Source organism: Schistosoma haematobium, chromosome ZW (assembly GCF_000699445.3).
Source record: "Schistosoma haematobium chromosome ZW, whole genome shotgun sequence".
In the NCBI taxonomy this organism is placed as follows: Eukaryota; Metazoa; Platyhelminthes; class Trematoda; order Strigeidida; family Schistosomatidae; genus Schistosoma; species Schistosoma haematobium.
The window spans coordinates 50,331,778-50,353,820 of record NC_067195.1 but is presented as its reverse complement, the minus strand read 5'-3'; the positions used below and the strand labels follow the sequence as shown (position 1 = coordinate 50,353,820).

Here is a 22,043-nt window from a genome sequence, read left to right as displayed (position 1 = left end):
GGTGTTTGTTTGTCCCATCATGTAACATAATGCTGATTAGTATATTTCCTAACTATTATTTCTTATAACGTAATCGGATTTAATAAAACACAAAGAGACATAGTTGGTTGTAATATAGGTAAATGCATTTACATTTTTACTAAATTAAAAATAATTCTAGAGAACGGGAATGAAGGTGATAATACCTTTGGTAGATATGGTCAAATAAAGCCTTATACTGCTTGATGGCGATGTCAACCGGTTCAGCATCAATAATTACAATTAATTCTTTTTAGATAACCATTTATTTATGGCGAACACCTTTCTACAGGTAGATTTTTCCTGGTATTTACCGTTTCGGATACTTACGCACAGATCCTGAGACAGATTCAAAGAGTACAAATAATGTTATAGTAGGTAGGCAAGCTAATGAAAAGGAATGTTTTGAAGGCTTGTACGAGAACCCTAAGGATAATCGTTTTCTCCGTCAAAAACGAAACAAATGAACGCATTAACTACTTCACTTCTTGCTGTATCGGAATCGATAAACTGGTGGTTGGACCAGTTGCTGACTACTTGAAGGATATTTGTCTTTAAGCGTCTTCCTGTCAACTTTATATAATAGTGTTCTTCGAAAAGACACACTGGGACTAATCAGTTATTTCTGCTTTTCAATAAACAAGGTTAATCTACTGAAAAAGCGAATAACCGTAATGGAAGAAGATCGGGAGACAAACATCACTTACCCACTAAGGTTACAATTCAGTGACCAAGACGTATCATTACTCAGTGAAGACTCAGTACAAAATGAATCTCCAGTAAAAGATCAACCTGAAGCAAACCAAGACAATCTAGAAAAATGTAAAGTGAACAACAATTCAGTTCCTTTAGGAGATAACTCACGACGGAGAATTGCGGCTGAGTGTACAAATTTACAGACTAATCTAGACGCATATCCTTACGAAGCTACTTGTTCAGAAGATTGGTTATTGAGCGAACATTGACAGACTACCATGCTCTAGGTTTTACAAGTTATTATTTATGCTTTTAAAATAACAATTGTGTAGCAGATTTGTCTGAGAAATATTTTGAAAATCAACTTGGCTATACATCTTGTATATTAAAAAACTTGTACTAAATGATATAATATAAAGTGTATTGCAATTTTATACTCTTTGTTTCATTGTAAAAATAAGTGCGGAAGGGTAATGGACATCACAATCGGAACTAGGTAAATAAAAATACACCACAAAGTATTTCTTTACGAAATTGACTTTTTTCGTTTCCTGTTCAATTTTTTGTGCTTTAATACTTTATTTACATTTGAAATAGCCGCAGCCAGACGGGGTGTTTGAAAAGAGACATTATGGAAATCACCCATCTCTGAAGAACCATTATTAACAAACTTGGCCTCGTTTTTATTGGAATCACGAACAGTATCACGTTTTTTCCGAATAGTACGGGATAAGCGACGACGACTAGGTGGATGATCTAAATTTGATTTAGATGTATCCCCTTTGTTTATAAAGTCTGAAAAACTGTTACCCCCAAAATCAACAGGCAGTTGACAATCTTCTCCTGGGAATTGAGATTTAGAAAATAGGATAGCAATCCCCGGTTCTTCCTAGATAGAAACACATAAACGACAAGTTAGTAATGAATATAACTTCAAATAACCAAATTATTGGATATAGCACTTATAGACGAGAAAAAGCATGAAACCATATTTTTTGATGTATTAAGATCTAATCACTGAGTTCACCATACCCGCATATAATTGTGATGGAAAATATAGGTTATATTTTCATAATATATCCTAACAGAAAGACTAGTTGGGCTATAGCACAATGTTTTACATAATAGTTTCGCGAAAGATTTTAGATGACTTTTAAATGTAGGCTCACTGTAACTGGGGACACATAAAGTTAAGATAACTTTGGACGGTATGTTTATCTAGTTATTGAAATAAGTAGTAGACTTGCTAATGAAAGTTGATGCCTTAAAAAATCTTGTCCACCGACTTCCAAAGCTTCAAATATATACGTCCCAACGATGACTACGACAAAAATTTCTGAAGGGATTGGTGATATCTCCTCCTAATTCCATTGAGGATATGATGGAGGTGAATTATTTTGTCTCATACATTTACGTTTGGCAAAAGGAATGAGGATTTACCGACTAACCTATATATGTGGCGACCGTGAAAAACGGAAACATAAATTAGGAAAGCACATGGGAACAATGAAGTCAATCAGTCAGCTACAACGTAGCACCAGGCACATATATGCATCGGTCCAAGTTGCCACACCTCATTAGCACAACAAAGTGAATACCAAATTCATAGAAGCAGTTACTTCAATGACAGTAATATATAAAAGAAAGATAAGGACATAATATAATATAGAGAAAGATATAAAGTAACTTCAAGGACTGATTCCACGTTTGGGTTTGGCCTCCCCTTTATTTTATTTATTTGAACTCAAATATTGGTACAAAGGGGCACCGAATACATATACGCCACAAAAACAACTTGATTTGTGTGTGACCCGAAAGCAAAATAAAATTGAATACTTTTTAAAACATTGAGATGGAACCGGATAAAAAGTTGTGAGGTAATAGACTTTCATGTTAAGCTATATCCAAAGTAGCTGCTAACTTATCTTGATGGTTGAGCTTGGGTATAACAATGACCCAACCGAGCTACATAGACCGGAATACTCGATACTTTAGATCCTACTATACCAGGTAGGTCAGTTGGGGAACGATAAGACTAAGAGGACCAGTAAAGATGGATTGAACAAGAACAAGGTGATATCTAGTGCTGTTAAAGTATGAGGGTGTTTGTTATTTCTTGGTTGCTCATACGTGGAAGGATACTTCGTCTTGAGGTACCTGGAAAGGAGACCGGGATGGGCTAGGTCTTGATGACTTAGGGACGTGACCACAGAGCCCAAGCAGTTACTACTTGAGGTTGGTCACACACGGCCTTTATGTGAGAAGTTTGAGACGTGCCAGCTATGTACCGTTCTCCAACTAACCTGTCTGGTATGTCAGGGCCTAAAGGATCATGTGTTCCAGTGCATATAACAGCTATTTTTGAGTACAATAGGTCTATTTATTCCAAAAGGTTTACTAGCAATATATGGACTGTAGTGTACACATTTGGTGTCATACTTTTTGAACGCACAGTCTTTATTCGAAAAACAAGTTAAGTCACTTCCTAATTTCCTATGCAGTTAAACCTTCATACACATAGATAAATTTGTCAACCTTTAGATATTATGGAAGAGAAATTAAGTGTTAAAATCGCCAAAAGTAAAGTAAACAATTCGGGTCATTTGACGACAAGTGTCAGAAAGACAAATTGAAGTATTTGCGTGATACCTTATACTTATGATATAGATTACAATTAAGTTACTTTTTACAGATGTTGATAAAGGTTTATAAAGATAAAACTAAGTTGTAGATAACCGATCTTACCAGGGTGCAACTTATTGTTGTATCAGGAACTGAGCAATTACATGATTGAATATGCAGGCGACTACATTGGTACATTTTTGGTGGGCTGGCATCATCTAATTGTGACGTCTGTGAGATTGTATTGAGTACAATGCTCTTGAACATCTCAGCACACGCAACAGTCTTCGCGACAGCGCCATGCTTGCTCCACCATATAATCTGTGCAAAATGTAGCATAGTAAATTAATCACTAGGGCATCTTACTGAAACTGTAAATGCGACCTAGATTCTTAAATGCTATTATAACGATCAAGCTCTTAAAAGTAAAATGGCAGAAAATGGGATCAGAATAGTAGTTTCAGATCTCTTGAAACCTAATCCGAGATAATAAAAAGTCAGATATATCTGAGACCATTAATAACAGTAAAGAAAAGTTATAAATATCAGTTTTCATGAAACAATCGTATGGGATGGTGACTTTGTTTTTGCCAATTGTAAAACAGAACCAATTTAGTATTTTTAAAGCTTAAAAGACTTTTTACCAAGTAGACAGTACGGAGCTCAAGGTTATATTCGAATAGTACCCACACATAAAATCTTGGTTATATACGATTGGGAAGTTGACAAGCTGTAGTTTACTAATTCATTTCCACTTTAATACCGATCATGATAGGCTTTCGCCAAGCGCAATACATTCATGATTGACACAAAAATAGTAGGTGAAATCGTAGTGAAGCACTTTTTGCAATGACACTTGTTTGTTACTAGAATTTATCAGGACAAGTATACATTTAACTGAAATATGTAACCAATAACCTCTTACATATGATGGGTAAACATCAAGAAATTAATTTACCCATGTGGCAACCACACGTACCTAGAAAATATGAACTCATTATAAAACAATAAATCCAGGGGAGTAATCACTGTACAGTCATGTTCAATGTTTCTTATAATTAATATAACTCACTGGCTGAACCTAGCGCAGATAGAGTACTTCTTATGCTTCTTGATGGTATGAAAAAACTTCCATACAGTAGATTATAATCCAAGTTGGTAGTCGGATACACCTTTTGTAAAGCTTTGATTGGACCATTTCTTCCCGAAACTTTGTTTTTGGGTCATGCAGACGCGTAAAACGAAAGCAACTATTTCAAACAACTGGAGCTACTTGTTAGGCTTTAATGAATACAGGTGTAATCGTTTACCAGGCAATACTGAAATATATATGATGCTTACATGCAGTGGTCAAAGCTACTAGCACAAGTCTTTCCATTTAACACAAATCTTAAAAACTATGAACGATTCTCGTTGAATACTCATATAAAGACGGCAGTGATTAATAGAATGTAGATGTAACTTAAGCTAGGATAGGTAACCCTAGTCTAGTTCTGGTAGGTACACTGATGCACAGACTTTCAGTACGTGAACGAATTTATCAAGATTATAGTTCGTATATTCTCTTTAAAACATGATAGCAACAGAAAGATGTACATGTAAATACTTCTTTAAAATTCTTACCGTTTCTGTCTCTCCACTTTGGAACTTTTCAACGGCGTATGGGACTAGGTTTGCTGATTTGCTGCCAGGCATTACATTCATGTTAATACATCCAGATACATCTGAACCAAATATGGACTTAATGTCGGGAATATTTGCATCGCCATGTAGCAGTTTCATTATTAGCGTAACAAAGCTTATACTGAAGTAAACGAGACTACCCAATTACGAAAGTAACTGAACCAGTCATTGACTTATTTTAAGATAATCAACTTTTTATGAAGTTGTAACGTCCAGCCTTTGGATGTTTTGCGTCTAGCCTGAAAGTATGTTATGTCATAAGTGAGTGTGAAAATCTAAGAATAGAACGAGAGAAAAACTGAGCCAAGTCAGTAAGAATACAGAATGCACTTGCGTTTAACAATGAAGGCGATTGGTAACAAACAGGAATAAAACAAGAGTAAGAGTAAGACAATCTGATAGTCGATACTAAAATAACGTGTTTCCCGCTGCGTTAAAACGTTGTAGCGGTTCGCGTTTAGTCAGAAGGTACTTTGTGTACTAATGGAGCATACAGAGAGCTGAACAAGATAACAAAAGAAAAAGTGAGCCGATGACCCACTAGGCACACTATTAAGGAAAGCAATTGACAACAATAAACAGTAACACAAGCCTCAGATTAAAATAATCCTGAAATCGAAACTAGAAGCAGATAGTTTAGTCCACTAAATAGCTGCCCGTTATGGCAAAACATTGCCACAGTGGTTGTAATACCTTAATTGAGGAAAGAAACAAGTTCACATTACTTCATGGAGTTATGCATCCTAGCAGGTTCAGCTTGTATGTAGCGATTTTCCTGTAAGGCATACAGACAAGTAAAAACAGCAAGTTCAAGTAAAGGATCCTTCATGTAGACAGTAATTAAAACCTACAATTAAGCAAATCAAATCCGATCAGTACAGCACGAGTCCGGTTAAACGACCAGCTAACACTCAACAGGGCACTTAGTGGCCTCCATGCAGCAACTCCAACCCTTCTCCCCAAAAGCCATCATATAATCTCTTCATTGGACCAGGTTTGTACCCAGACTTTTCACCTGTTTTCCACGCTTTTCTATATTTCATTTATACATCTAGTAATAAAAAAACGGGGTTACATTTTTCATTACCAGTTAGCTTATTCTTTCACACTCTACAACTTTTCACTAGGTTGAGATGCATAATTAAATTCCACATTATTTTGGCAGATAGTGACATTGAACCACTGATGCTGTTGGATACGCAATTAGGACTTGTGAAACGAAGGAATAACACCTCCTTACACCTGATGTTTAATATCATCCAGTTTGTGTGAGGGCTGGAATACTGCCCGGGTGCCCGAACAAAAGCAGGTAGTTTTCACGGCGTCACACCGGGAGCCTTTGACTTAAAAGTCTATTCCACAAGGCAGTGAAGCAACGTAAGCAGTTGCAGTTTCATAATAGCCGGTGACCAACAATAGGTTCACACGTCATTTGTCTCCTCAGGATCTTGGAGCCTATGTCCACCATTGATTTGGAAGCAGGTAAGCGTTCTGTGTCCACCAGACCGGTTAAAGCACCGGACATTCGTTTTTGTATTTTCATTTTCTTAAACACCACTACCGCGAGAACGTAGTGAATATGACCTACCTGTCAAAGGCCATATGCACGCGGCCACGTGAGAGCATTTCGAGAGGGAGAGCTGTCTCTCTCCACTCTCGGCCGTACCAGAGCATTTGGGGCGAAATCTGGAAGCACCGGACAGCCGTTTCGTTCTGGTATGGGACTCCTCAACAGCGCACATCCATGATCCCGCCAGAGGGATTTGAACACTGGACCTGCGGTCTCGCGCGCGAACACTTAGCCTTCAGACCACTGAGCCGGAAAGGAAATCAAAGGGAAATTTTGAGAGACAAAGTGTTAGAGGTCATTGTGGGACCAGGTGGTATTAGTTGAAGGGATTCTGTGTTTAATTCGGAGTCGCGCTGCATTGATCGTATTTGATGTGCCTAATTGTAACTTTTAACTACTGTGTACATGAAGGATCCTTTACTAGAACTTGCTGTTTTTACCTCTCTGTATGCCTTGCAGGAAAACCATCGCAACGTACATCGTTACAAAGCGCGCCATTGGATCTATTTCAATACAATAGCATGAAACCTGTACAAATCCTATGATTTGTTTGCGCTTGCTTTCTATTGTTTCTATGTGTTTAATTTCTACGGATATCGGATCCATAGAGAGACGCGTAGATATGACAAGATTATCATGTTTGCAGTTTCCTCTTCCGTGTGGAACGTTTAGCATTCGAGACCTTACAAATGTGCATTCGTTCATATCGTTTTCCATTTCAGAGAGCCCATGAGGTAGACTACCTGTCAGAAACAAGAAGAGGATGGTTTCTGGAAAACAATAATCTCCGAACTTCTGTGGACTGCAATAACGTTGCTTTTGTTTCTTGAAATCTCTCTTGCCTGTTGAAGAGGTAAAGTTCTTCAGTGGTTTCTTCTGAATCTTCAGTGCAGAACATATGTTATTGCATGTAGGAATGCTTTTTGAAAAAGTTAAGTTTACGTCGAGCTTGTCGTTGTATAACTCATTAGAATGTACCACCGATGTCGCTTTTAGGACGATATGTTTTGTTGGACACTTATTCCTACTACTTAGTAGGGACCCGAAATGGATGCACATACACCAACAGAACCAAGTAGAAAAATTCAGTTGCGACTGTTCGGTCTTGAAAATATGGGACAAATAATGTTTATGCAGATCACTAACGTAGATGATCTGTGACAATTATTTGCGGGGATGGAGTGACCATTCATCTTTCGTAGTAATCGGGCCTCAAGGTCAATGCTCACCGCAGGCTACCCTTTCGTCGTATCCATGTATCGTGGCTTCGATGAAGATCATACAACACAAACAACGTTATTGCAGAAACATATTAGTAAGAGTGGGTAATGGACAGAAATAGAGCGCTACGACTGACATATGGGCCAGTTCACGACGTTCCATAGATAAATGTGCGCCGGTTGTCCTGGACATTGACGACGATCGGTAAACTGATCGATAGTCAGTGACCCAACTCTTGAATTTTTGTAATCGTCATACTTTTATGGTATAGTGAGTAGTTTTTGTTGGATGAAAATAAAGTGCGGATACCGAGTATTCGTTGCATACTATCTTGAGACATGTTCTCTCTGTACATCAGTAGTCTTCTTAGTCTCTTTTATTGTTCAGCCTTATGATATTTAAACAAGACGAATTTTTCAACACCAAAATCTAATGATTTATGATGATAAATAATCTCATGAGACAAGTAGTTTTATTTCCATCCCACCATGATAATTTCACTTTATATTAGCTGACGGATGGCCCTATATCACGCATCATTATTAGATTACATCTGTGTTGTCACGGAATTCTTCTACCTATCTGTATTAGACAGTTCAGGAGTCTTAACTTAGAGTAACTTTTGATAAAACCAACTGCGTTATTACTTGCGGCGATCACTGTTTTCCACTTTTTATCGCCAGGCTATCCCATCAGTGGATAATTTATAATGCATAAATCTCTAAAACAACACATGATCATAAGGATCAAATTGCTGATTAACAAAAAGTAATGAGTCCATACAGGTAAGAGTTGGTTTATCGATCGACTAAATGACTTAATTAGAGCAAAGATGAACAGTACACGGGTGAGATAATTCATATATCTTACAAGTCTATCGCAGCGAACAGAGACTCTCAAAATTACTGCAACATGAATGTACACATTTTTCTTATGACTCCTTATACGTAATAAAACTGTACTGATACCAATAGTTCTAAAACTTCGACAAATCACAAGCAAGTACTCAAATTCGAAGTACGTAGTATTTTCAAAGTTTTTTTTAACAGAGTTAAACACGGCGTATAAATATGTAGTGTACGGAAAATGTACCGGTTATTCACTACAAATGACTATCAAAGATCATCACATTGACCCACCAGTCAATATTATCTGAAATTTTTAAGCCGTGGGAAATGGAATCACAATGTATCTTCAAAGACAGTGCACATTTCAGAAATATTCTTAGTGATTTTTTAAAAAGACGCGTCATAAATATTTACTAAGCGTTCTTTAAAATGATCTTACTCTCTTCATTGAATAAAAGATTATGTTTAACGTCCTTATTTTCATGTCCGTCAGCTTTTTTTTCAGAAAGGAATTTGAAATCGTAAGAACTCTAAAAAAGGCCAAAGAAGTGAGGAAATATCTTTGGATATGGAAAAAAGGTTTCACAACTGCTTTAATTATTCAGTCAGCGGAGCTCAAAAACGTGGTGGATGCAAGAAACTCCGATGTTACTAACATCCATAAACATGGATATGTTAGAAGTGTATGGTAGTTAAATTCAATTGTTCGGTTTGTTGTTAATTAGAAATAAAAGACTAAATCGTAGGTGTGGCGAGGTCATCCTATACATAAAAAGCAACTTAGGCATATGAGCTCTCGAGACCGTGGCTTATAAATGACGGACATGCAAACTGATGCGCTGACGTCTGAAATGCAAATGGCACTACACTGAATTAGTTGCAGTGTATCGCAATCTAGAATGTGTGGTCGATGACTCCCTTCTAAGCAAACATAAATCCTGGTGTAAAAGCCTTATATCAGATTACTTTGATGCACTATTTATAAATTTTGCAAACTGATAGGTAGGGCGATTATTATAATCAGAAGTATTCGATTTATTGTACTAACTAGAAATTCCCGAAATGGTGCAGTCTACAGGAAGTAGAACTAGATGTGCGTCAATGAACGCATTCTATTTGGAATTCATAATAAGCGAATCGTCAATTACAGAAGAATCATTAGTTTGTACAAATACCACAGTCATCAAATACATCGTATGATCACAAATTGTCAGAAACCACAGTCGTCCTGGCTTTATTTCGGCACATTAGAGATCTCACCAGATATGAGCTATAAAACTCTTCGTCTTTTATGGACTTAATCTCTACACATGTTGGTGATGTCAGTCAATTTAAGTTCCTTCCACTTGTAGGGAAAAGAGATCATACGGTCATTTTATTCAAGTTCATGGTTGACATTGTGTGTCAAGCAGTTGCTCGTCACTGTCCTAACTCATGACAAAGACGTTTGAAGGCGATCGATTCTGCAGTCTCGACTGAAAACTGGAAAATTGACAGTCCTCAAAAAAAGAAGCACAGCCATTCTACGTGTCTGCTAAAACAGAATAAAATATTGGAACGTCACTATCAACCTTAGCACAGCCAATATGTTGGAACGCTACAGGTTGGGCCGAAATAAGTTCATAAGCGCGATCCAAGCTACTCAGCGAAAATATGAAAAGGAGTTGGGATAGTCACTTATAAGGTAGCCGAAGGGACTGTTGTCGCAAGAAAATTACAATGAAAGAACGTATCATTAAATTCCCAACTGAATTTCGGATAGAAGTGTATCTCGGATGATGGAGGAAGACCAAGACAAAGCAGATTCCAAGAAGGACTATTCCATGACAGTTTCTGTTCAGGAGCCTCTTTTAGACGAAGGATTAGGCTCACATACAAATTAAAAAAATCGGCAACTCACTGTGAACTTCGATCAATACTACGTCCAAAGGCCCTTTGTACTCAAGACACACTAAACATAACAGGTTTGGATGAACTACATCATAAAAGTTTGAAATAAACTGGGCATTAAGTTTCTGCTCGGCAAATTACGACATTCAGTATGTTACTTGGTCAAGGTGAGTGACCTGTGAACCAGAAGGATGCAGACACCACTCCGGTCAACAAAACATGTTCAAGACAACTTTTATGAAACTACAGATTTATAAGTATCACCAATGTCGTAGATTAAATGCTGGAAAAAACAATCGACAAGTCCTTGACGATATTCGTGAAAGGCAAAAGCTTGTTAAACAACAACCAAAATGATTTGTGGGAAGAACTATCTCTTACAGTCGACCTCCTTATAACAAGAGAGAAACTGACAAGGTCTCTAGATAGTAGAAAATCAATAATTGGTGTCTGAATAGGCTTCAGCAAAGAATTTCATCAGGTGCCGAATAACAAACTTTTCTTGAAGCCAGAAGATCTAGGAATTGTCGAACCTCCAACAAAGTTGGTGAAAGATTTCTTGATAGATCGCAGACAGAAAGTAAGATTAGAATCAAACTGCTTCTCGTGGAATTCAGTACTTAGTGGAGTACTGCAAGGCTCTTTCCTAAGTTCTTTACTTTTTATGACTTGCGTAAATGAACTCTCAAGTATGGTTGAGTCCACGATACTACTTTACGCTGATGCAAAAATTTAACCAGAAATAACGGAATATGCAGCTGCGTGTGCACTTCAGGTGAACTTATGTGTTTTGGTTACGCGGTCTAAAAAATGACTGATGACTATCCGTGTCACTAGTTATGTTCACATGCACAGTGAGTATACAAAGGTAAATAGGTACAGCATAAAGAGGAGGTCGGTGCCCAAAGTCCGGTCTCACCAGGATCTTCGAGTGACAGTGATCCATGATCTTAAGACCATGGCTCACTGCCATGCGGTCACAGCTAAGCGATTCAGAATCCTATGGTCTTTGAGAAAGATATTCACCAAGATGGATACAAATATGTTCACTACTGTATACACAACTATAGTGAGATCCAGACTTTAGATCTGCGTTCAGTCTCCAAGTCTTTGTTCAAAAAGTGACTGTGATAACGTGGAAAAAGTTCTGTAGGCAGCCACCCAGGGAGTTTTATGAAGAAGTCGAATACCGAAAAATATTTAATTACACCAGTAGATGATTTTTTGAATAGCATTATGCTAGAATTTGTGAAAAGTATTTTATTTAGTAGATTTCGTAACAATGAAACAGGGTTTTTTCATGTAGTAAAAGATTCGTTACAGGACTAGACAGTAAGTGTTCGAGTGCGATTTGTCCTATGTTTTGTGTTGTTCTAGATGAATTTCAACCTACTTCATTAAAAAGTTATTTTGTATGACTATGAAAAAGCATAACTTCGGGAATTTACCAACGGATCAACATTATTATTTAATTCTGTGATTTGCATATATTTGTTATATTTGAGGATAATTATCATTATTAACTGTCCTTAACTGAAAAAAATGTTTGATAGCGCTCTTGTACTATTATCCAGCTTTCAACAGCTCACTGATAGTTCACTGACACTACAAGTGTATTGATCCTATAAAGTACTCTATCCAGTGCCTATCCAGTGGGTGAATTCCATGGAATACGTTGTAAATGAATAATACTTTAGATATTTTTCGTTTCAAGAAACAGCTGTTCGGGCTTTTTTTAGGGTATCCTTTAGTCATATTGTAGTGTCACTTACTGTGTTAAGCCCATATGTCTTATTCTAGCTTTCGAGCAAACCAATCTTTTCATTCTACTCGAGCCACACTTTGACCTTGCTAATTATTCACTTATCAATCTTGATTATTTTTATTTGAGCGTGTGTGTATGTACACTTTTTATCCTACTCATCACATATCTGTAGTTTATTTTTGTGTGACTATAAATATTGATTAACGCTTGACTAAATGGAGTTGGCTTACTCGCCATCTCCACTGGGCGTCGTTTCGCTTAGCTCTTTCCATTCACTTCATATACAACATATATGTATTCAAAAGTCCGTTCTCGTTATTTGACTTTTTTAATTCCGTTATTGACTAACGCGATTTAAGTCGATGATTATATACGAGGATAGGCGACATATATATTTCAATAACAATCATTCTTGTGATCTACTTGGAGTCAGATCCCCCGCCACTATAGTGGAGAGCCCGTCGACAACATCGTCCGATCTAAATGGAGACAAAATAAAGGGCCCTCACAATATTAAAGTGGAATTTAGTGTTATTGACTTAATCTTTATTGTTTTAAGTTAGAGTGAGTATATATTTATAAGTCGAAAAAAATATTTTCAAATCAATTTTGAAAAAGTTAAAACAGAAATGCAACCAACAGCATGGTGTTCTTTCGAAATCTATAGTTATTTGAAGTATATTATCTCTCCAAAACAAATATTTTTTGTAAGTAATTTTTGCAAAAAAACAATTTTAGTAGTTGAGAACTTGAGTCAGTTGAAGCTAGACCATCATGAAAAACCTGAAAGCACTGGACGGCTGTTTCGTCTTATTATTGGACCCCTCACAAGTGTGCATCCACGATCCCGCCTCACGAGTCCGAACACAGGACCTATCAGTCCCGCTCGCGAGCGCTTAACCTTTAGACAACTAAGCTGGCCGGCATCCAACGGTGTTAATGTCTAACTTCAACTAATCCACGAAATTGAGCGACACATCCACTATTGTTATCAGTGAATTACTATCTCACAACAGACCCGCTTGAAATCCACTGGTTACTGCTTCTCTTTAAAATACCTCTTGAAGCCAGTCACTAGTGAGTATATGTTGATTAATATCTGAAGAGGTTTTTGTAGATATTATAGTAATTTTAATAATTTATTTTTAATCGCTTTATTCTTATTCACGTGAAAATATATCCATCTTCAAATTATTCTATGACTTTGTAAAATCTTTACTACCTAGTCATTCATCATTCTAAATAGGGTCAATCATTAGACATATATAACACTATATTTGAGATGGTAAAAATTTGATAAGTAAATTTATATTTTGATATCATATAAACGTAACCGAGTGGTAAAAGATGTATACCAAAAAATCTGATGACAATTTATATAATTGAGAAACTGAACAAATATTTCTTTATTGATCCTTTGTTATATGAATATAATTAAGGACATCATTTTGTTTATTATTTAATTGAAACAAACGAAACTAAGGACTTTATTCCAAGAGAAATAATGAACTCTACTACTCTTGACTGATTTATTATTTAAACTTATGTATGTATGTTATTAATCAAGTCAGTAACTATTTTAAACTTGGTAAATTGACCTCAATTTTTCTAGGATAAAATTATGTTTGTCAGCATAAATGTATCATTATTATTATTATTACGATTACTATAATTACAAAATTATTTTCTTAAAAAATCATAATACAAACTTCTTTTACCTAAGTAAAGGTGTTCATTTAATTAATGGATAAGAATATACCAGTTATAAGTGATCAACCAGGATCAATAATTTACCGTGATTGGAATGATGGATTATGTGGTTGTGGAAATGATATTCATACATGTAAGTTCTTGTAAACAATGTTTAAAAATCAACATTTCACAACGTTTTAATTTTCTTTTCTTTTATATATATTGAGTATTTTAAGGTAAACAGTAATACATTAATTTTATACCTGATATGTGTGTTGCATAGGAAATTTTATAACATCTAATCAGGAATTCAAAGTTAAGCCATACTACTGATAAATGATGAGTAGAAAGAATAGGAAAGATATAAGGTTTAAGTTGAGTTTAACAATCTGCATATATATCATGTAGGTAGATAAATAATATGAAATAAATCGAAAAAGTATGTAAAAAGATTGTCAATGTGAATAAAATTATTAGAAAAACGTAAGGTAAATGTCAACTGTAAAAGGGGGTTGACGGAATTTCTGAAACGTGTTTCATTCAATTTAAGACTCATGAGATGAATATATTTGTATCCCAATAGTTATGTTTACATCGAGACTCTTTTGCTTCAGACACGAATATGTTATTTATAGACCTATTGAGTGCAGATATCCACAAACGTTTTCAATGTGCATGGTGTTTGTATTATCATTAGTAAGCGTTTAAATAATACGATTGTTGATATTCGTGACTGAAATTGGTATATGAGCATCCCGTAAGGATTATATCTACATAATTTTGTCACAGGCTATTTAGAATATTTGAGAATAAACAAATGTGGATAACAAGTAAACAAAGGAACTTAAACCAGTTATTTCCTTTGATAAATGAAGATAATGTAACGCGAAGTTTATCAGAAACCTAAGGAGTATGTAAATGATTACATAACATCTAAGTGTGTTTATCAGTTTACATTTATATATTAATACATATACAGGTAGGAACAATCTTGACTTGTACGCCAGGATAGATAAACATATGCCTAAATAACTACAAAACAAATAAAATCTAGTCAGTCTATAAGAAGAGATGACAAAACGTTTCTTTCTGTATTACCACATATACAGCTTAAATGGGTAATAGAACTTATCGTAACCTAACGTTTGTGGTTTGTATCAAAGTCGTTGTTGAAAGCTTGATGGCATAAGCATTCAGATTCTTCTTGAGTGTTCATAAACAGTCTGTATTTTGAAATAATCCGTCCTCGTTATATAGATTTGACTTTAATGTACAAAGTAGTGTGATTCCAAATCTTTTTTCTTATTCTTACATTTAATTCTATCTAATTTAGCTTTCATTTTACATTAAAATGTTGTTAACAAGTAAATAAGCAATCGCGTTCTTAGTGTATGTGTTCCATTATATCACGTCTATTTAATAAACTTTATCAGTGTATTTCATTATCTACACTGTGAGTAAAAAATATTTACAGAATACTATTTAGTGATTAAGTTTAGTTTCTTTCCCTTTAGTTAAATATAATTTACTAGGTCTAGTTCGTTCTACAAATTGAAATTCTATAACAGCTATTCTATTAATAAATATTAAGTTGTTTTGAAGTTGGCAATTCAGCTGTCAAATGAGAAAAGTTGGACTTGTCATAGTTACATACGTAGGGAAGAATTTTTGAGCTTCCATTAATTTAAAATTTATGGCTTACATCCTATTAGTTATAAATATGAGTCGATGAAAAGAGCTTTTGGCAGAGATAAGAATTTATGCCCAATAGGAAATGTCAAAAAAATGTAAGCATTAATCATTAGTAGGCCTTGAGAAAATGGCTACTTTCAGGAATTCATGAAGAAATATAGAACTGAATACCATACAAGAATAAAGGATGCTATACGTGGAAATATGCGGATTTTTATTAAAGTGAAATTTGAAGGTAAGTAGATCACAAAGACATTTATTCAAAGACTTAACGGAGGTTAAACTTTACATTTTCAGCATTAAAAGTGATCCAACTATAAGCGATGCAATGTTCAGTAATGGAGACAACTGTAGACAAATACCTATTACATGTCACCTTTAACTGTATGTATCAGTTTGCATAAATGTGGAAAGACATTCACATTAAAAGAACAAAATGACAGATATCTACATGCTTAATTAGAAATTATCCCGAAAATCTACGCTTCAGAAAAAAAACAATCTTCGCTATTTGATAGCACATATTTTTCTGAACGTAGGACACAAAGTGTGAAATGAGTTAGGTCTGAACAGGATGAAACATGTTTTTGGAAGTTCGTTGTTAGCCATAGTCTGTGGGGTTCAGCCATGTCGGGTTTCATTTATTTGAACGTATTCACTTATAAATATGTAGTCTGAATGATTATATCGCTGATCAGCTCATCGGCTTTGTTTTGGTCCTTTGGTGAATAGCATTGTATTTATAGGAAAAAATAATAGTGCTATAATGTTTGGTTTAAATAATGAAATAAATCAGGAATTGTTGGACGTCGGAAAAAATCTCATAAAAAACAGATACCTGAAGAAATATACGCAAAGAGTACCCTAAAGATCATGAACAACTAACTGTTTGCAAACAATCTGTCATAATGGTTACAAATTAATTTAATTTCGGGACTAAATATATTAATTAATTAACGATCACCTATTATTTTTATTCCTTTTCTGTGATTCCTTACCTTAGTGACGATTACTCACTACAATATCATTTCCTCTACTGTAAATGACTATTTTTCAACACATAAATAAGTTGACAAACCACTGAAAACCGTGAAACGCTTGACAGCTGCTCAGCCATAGTACGGGACTTACACTTGACATGACTGAAATCCACTAATCAAGGTTTCCCGTTCCTGATGAGCCCCATGCTAGATCAAAACAGCTATCTTGTGCTTTTTACTTTGTATTGGCTTTTTCTTTAGCTAAGATTAGTCAGTGATATAAAACTATCTGTTTCCACAATATACTTGTACTGATGTAAACAAGCATTAATCCTAACTAAATTTAATCACATATTTGGATTCTTATTCCTCTGATTATAATTTTCAGTTCTGTTTTGAAAATCTACCTCAAAGTCACTAACTAATGTACTCAATAATTATAGGTTGTTTACATCTGATGAGAAGATTTGAAATACAATGAAACCGTTTTATTCCATAAATCCTATTGATGTTTGTTTATATAAATATAAAGCATTTCTATTTAGGTGTGCTAATACCTTTTGACATGTAAGTGATTCATTCAAATTTAAAACACTTTTGAACATATTTTGACTAAGATCAAATCCAAAACTTCGGAATGGAGTAAGAATAAGAAAGTGAATGCAGTTTATCCTGTAGCTTTTAGTCAGCTGTTTAAATTCTTTTTTGAATTGATAAAATATGTTGACTGAATGAAGGGATAAGATGAAATTCCATCATCAACATTAGGGATGAGGAACAGAAAAGTTGGGAAAATACTGATGATAAAGTTGTCTACTGGCAAAAGATGATTACTTAGTTGTTCTTGGTGATATAAAGTGATTTTGAAGCATGAAATATCAAGAAACAAAAAGATATCAACAATTAAGTAATAATTATAGGAAGTTCACTAAAACGTAGGATACTTTGAGCTTTCAGTTTGATTATCTTTCATTATTTTCCATAGCTTTGGTAAATTGACACTATCCACTAGCGATTAAATTATGCACGGTTGTCCATTGAATACTTGAGAATCGATGAGTCCCTATTTATTGAGTTCATGTACATCAAACTCATAAAACATGTTCTTTTGATCAAGTTCGATCGATCAACTATGGGGTAAAAAGTTTATGCTAAATTTAATGATTGTTTTCATTGCTGTTTTCTTAGATAATTTTGTTCATGACAGGTAGCTTCATTTTATATGATGATCTAGTTAACTTTTGAATTAATAGGTTTCATCTTGATCATGACCTTCCTAAAACTCATAAGTTTGTAAAGTTATGTGCTTTCTTGATGTCCTGTCTGGCTGTTACTACGGTCCATTCAGGTTCTGTTACATACTATACTAGTAAGCTATGACTTGATCTTTCCTGACATACTTTAACTGCCAGATTAAAATAAATTCTGCGTTGAAATTAAATTGTACGTAAAAACGCATTTAGTAAGTAATTTGTCTGGATACTTCTATTCATTTGTTTCCACTATCAAAATGATCTCTTATGGGGAATAAACATGGACTATTGAAAGAACTTAGATTACTCAAGAAATCTATAAAATATACAAAGCGAATATATAAGACTTCCTTCACGACAGATTCCAGTATCTATATTAATCATTTTGCAATATGATAATAAAACCAACCTGATATACGTTAGACGGTATTTAATGATAAGCCAGAGATATATATTTAGAGGAACTCACAAAAAAATAGAAAAAGGATTGATCCAAAGATGTTTAATTCTTCTGTATAAATTGCAGAAGATCATCAATTCACGGTTAGTCTTTAAAAGAAAATACGTTCATCAACATTTGACTGTGTTTTTGTTACTCATTTTACTTGTTATTTTGAAAAGTCAGTTTTTATCTAAAAGTACTGTTGATATAATAACAAACTCATGTAAACTTGAGATATAATAAACACAATCAGATTTATAATCACATCGTGAAGTTATATGACAGATCAACACGAACCGCTGTGTAAATTTGTTTGACCTTGGCATATGTAATCTTAATTTTATTGGTTATACTGTATACATTCACACATAATTAGCCGTTACTTCTTATCCACATACATTTCCTGTATACGTATACATGTAGATGTTCGTTTGCATGTATTACTCTTTGTTTATTCATTATACATACTGAGGTAAGCAGCTTTTGACGAGTAATAGCCAAAGTTCACGTTTTATTCAGGTATACACATATACTACCTATCTGGTAAACCAAATGTATCAAATATATACATTCCTAACACCATTCATGTCTAACTTCATGTTTTTCCGTTGTCATAACATGATAAGTAGCCGGAATATATGCAAAGTTAATGAAGATATATACTTTATCGATCGTCATCTTGTGAACTCAGACAAGGTGATAAAATTATTTTTTCAAATGGATTTCTATTGTTTATGATGGCTGTATCAGAAGTTTTGAAATAACAAAAGGTAGAATTCTCAGTGACAAATTAGTAACCATAGTTAACGAAATATTATAAACATCATGAATGTAAGATATTAAATCATTTATGGAATGAAAAATATTCCATAGCTAAGCATCCTTAACCTTTATTGAAATTTACTCTGAAACAGAACATTATGGGAAACAAATAATCTCAGAAAAGAATTAGTGACAAGAGTATAGAGAAGTAACGGAAGACATAGTTATCAATTAATATTACGAGAGTACGTACAACCTAACAATAATTAGAAGGAATAGGTTACAATTTTGACTACTATATGTTATTAAGTAGTGAAATAATCTCATAAAAGTATCAACAGAATGTGTTTTTTAGACATTGCATAAGTTAAACTACACTATACTACCAACCTAATGAAGACTGAGAAACCAACATCTACTCTATTATGTTCCATTTTAAAAAGTTACTCTAGCAACCATTTATTTAAGTAGTTGCCTTGTAGAATATACCATTTTACAGTGCTGAAACTCTCATGAGGACTATAAAAAGTTTCCTATAATGTCAATTAAGTACAAATAATATACTGTGAATATAAGTACACAAAAAACTCCCGCTTTTTTTATAAAATAAATAGTTTATTCAAACCGTTTGTTGTTCAAAGTTATCTAATTTGGCGAACAACATTACCAGTGATGCACAGGATAAAGGACATACGTTTGGAGTACATATGTTTATATAATTTTGAGTTTATGTTAATACAATGACTCATTAATTATTTAAGTGATTAATAAGATTCGAATTAAGATGTCATTCACCGTGTCTCGCATATTTGGAAGTTTAGGACAGTTCCATTCAAAAGATGAATTATTTTTGAGAGAAAATTGTGAAACTATTATAAAAAAGGACAAATATGAATGTGAATGCGCACTACTGAGGAGTCCCACAGTAGGACGAAACAGCCGTCCAATGCTTCCAGGTTTCCCATGGTGGTCTAGCTTCAATTAACTCATGATCGAAACTATTGAAATTACTATAGCATCCACAAAACCCTTTCTAATATGAATGTGGTGAAAATATTTTTTAACAACTCTTTTTAGAATGAAAATGTGCTACTACGGTCAATTAATACTTTGTATTCTTCACTAAATGTATCTATAATCAGGCTGTACTGCAATTAAACCTTCATGTTTGGCTAAAATTAATGTATACAGTGGTAGTCATTGATTATTAATTCGAAGTTAAATATGGAAAATTTTAAAAGTGTTTTCATTCCAATTTATTGATCACCGAGTACTAACCAATACCATGTTTGTTTAGTTCATACCACTATTCGAACTTCCTAATAGCTCAGTTGCAACATGACAAGGTCTGAAACTGCGATTCAAGTTTGAATCCTTGAGTGGATATCAGTTTCCTTAAGATCACAAATATATCTAAATGGAAAGTGTCAGGATCATGGTTAATTGCCAACTACAAAATCTCATCTACTTGCTATTTTTAAAAATGTTTTAAGTGTAAGATAAACTATAAAGCAATTAATTTATTAGCTACGGAATTATCGGTATTTACAATATTGAACAAAAGCTCAATTATTAAACCTGTAATATTTAATCCATTCTCACACGTTCAACAATACATAAATTGAAACGGTTATCTTTTGTAAATATCAACAACTATTTGAATAAGTAGACTGAGCAAACGATAGATAAAATAAGCAACAAACAGGTATTTTCTCTACATCTTGTGTAAATAAACGACAATGGCAGGTGCTTAGCATTATAATCAATGTTGACTGAAAATATCAAGCTGTCGAATGCATTTCATATTTTTCATGAGTATTTCTTTTGTAAATATATTTTTATCAATTTTGGGGATTTATGGAGATTGTCGTATTTTCACAGTTGAATCCACGAGTCAACCTAAGGTAGACCGAACTTGAAAACCTGGAAGCACTGGACGGCCGTTTCGTCCTAGTATGGAACTCCTAACCGATGAGCATCCACTATCCCGCACGTGAAACTGGAACCCAGGACATCCGGTCCCACGCGTGAACGCTTAACCTCTAGACCACTGAACCGGCATCCAACGGTGTTCATGTCTAACTTCTATCGATCCACGATATTGTGCAACCCTTCATACATTGTCTTCAGGAACTAACTGTCTCACACCTGACACTGATTAGATTTCACTGGTCACGTCCAGTGCTTCCAGGTCTTTAATGCTGCTCTAGTTTGAATTGACTCGTCAATTCAACTTTGAAAAAATATTTTTTGTAAGCAATAATTTGTTTTGTGGAAAATTAATAGATTATTCATAAATATTCACTTACTTTAAGATGAATAAATTGGTAAGGTTGTATATTTTTTGTTTAAAAAACACGACCAAAGTAAGAAAAATTTAAAGAGGAAGAATGTATTTGTAAAATCTCAGCGACTGAGTTTGAAGTAAACTCAACTTTTCACAAGGCAGTCTGGTCCAATCTTTTTCAAGAAAATATAATCAAACATCAAAATTACCGAATATAAATAGGTACATGGTTTTTCGGATCACTGTATACTGAATAGGTCATTCAATCAACGTTAACAATCTTTGAAGAAGGTTGGACTTGGTTGCCAGGCGAAACCTTGAATTTACGTCAAATTCTTTCTCTGAGATTTTACAAATACATTCTTCCTATTTAATGTCTCACAACAACTCGGCGCCCAAATATAGTAAAACTATTCGATCAAATTCAGACGAAAGTTCTCATCTAAGAAAAAGTTGTTTCATCCGAAAAGTGTTGAAGATTCCGTGGGAAAAAAGAAGACTAGTTCTTACCCAGCTTAGATCGTTTCAATTATTTGTTGATATTATCAATAATTTTAAAGGATAAAATTAGGTCATTTTGCAGAAGAAAAACAAGCGATATCTTTAAATAAAGATGTGAATA

General features: G+C 34.4%; 2 protein-coding genes across 2 annotated transcripts in view; one reads left to right on the top strand and one right to left on the bottom strand.

Moving 5' to 3' along the window:
* Positions 1 to 647: 647 nt before the first annotated feature.
* Positions 648 to 7,083, bottom strand: MS3_00003797 (uncharacterized protein). Its single transcript, XM_051211656.1, has 5 exons — positions 6,107 to 7,083; positions 4,960 to 6,070; positions 3,460 to 3,657; positions 883 to 1,603; positions 648 to 830 (listed from the first exon to the last, which is right to left on the bottom strand). The coding sequence occupies exons 2-4, from the start codon at positions 5,116 to 5,118 to the stop codon at positions 1,241 to 1,243; spliced, it is 720 nt and encodes a 239-aa protein (XP_051071741.1). The 5' UTR covers positions 5,119 to 6,070; positions 6,107 to 7,083; the 3' UTR covers positions 648 to 830; positions 883 to 1,240.
* Positions 7,084 to 14,021: 6,938 nt separating this feature from the next.
* The window catches only part of PLAC8_1 (Placenta-specific protein 8 protein), a 29,462-nt gene continuing 21,440 nt past the window's right edge, over positions 14,022 to 22,043 (top strand). The window contains exon 1 of the mRNA XM_035734238.2: positions 14,022 to 14,156. Within this exon, the coding sequence (XP_035588978.2) occupies positions 14,057 to 14,156 (100 nt within the window). The 5' untranslated portion in view covers positions 14,022 to 14,056. The remainder of the gene's footprint in view (positions 14,157 to 22,043) is intronic.

What these genes read in the sequence shown, in the direction of transcription:
- MS3_00003797 (XM_051211656.1), bottom strand. Translation starts at nt 5,118, where the DNA reads ATGAAACTGCTACATGGCGATGCAAATATTCCCGACATTAAGTCCATA. An exon ending in AAAGTGGAGAGACAGAAACG is followed by an intron (nt 3,658 to 4,959) that starts GTAAGAATTTTA and finishes CATTTTGCACAG; the next exon opens with ATTATATGGTGGAGCAAGCA. An exon ending in CAACAATAAGTTGCACCCTG is followed by an intron (nt 1,604 to 3,459) that starts GTAAGATCGGTT and finishes GTTTCTATCTAG; the next exon opens with GAAGAACCGGGGATTGCTAT.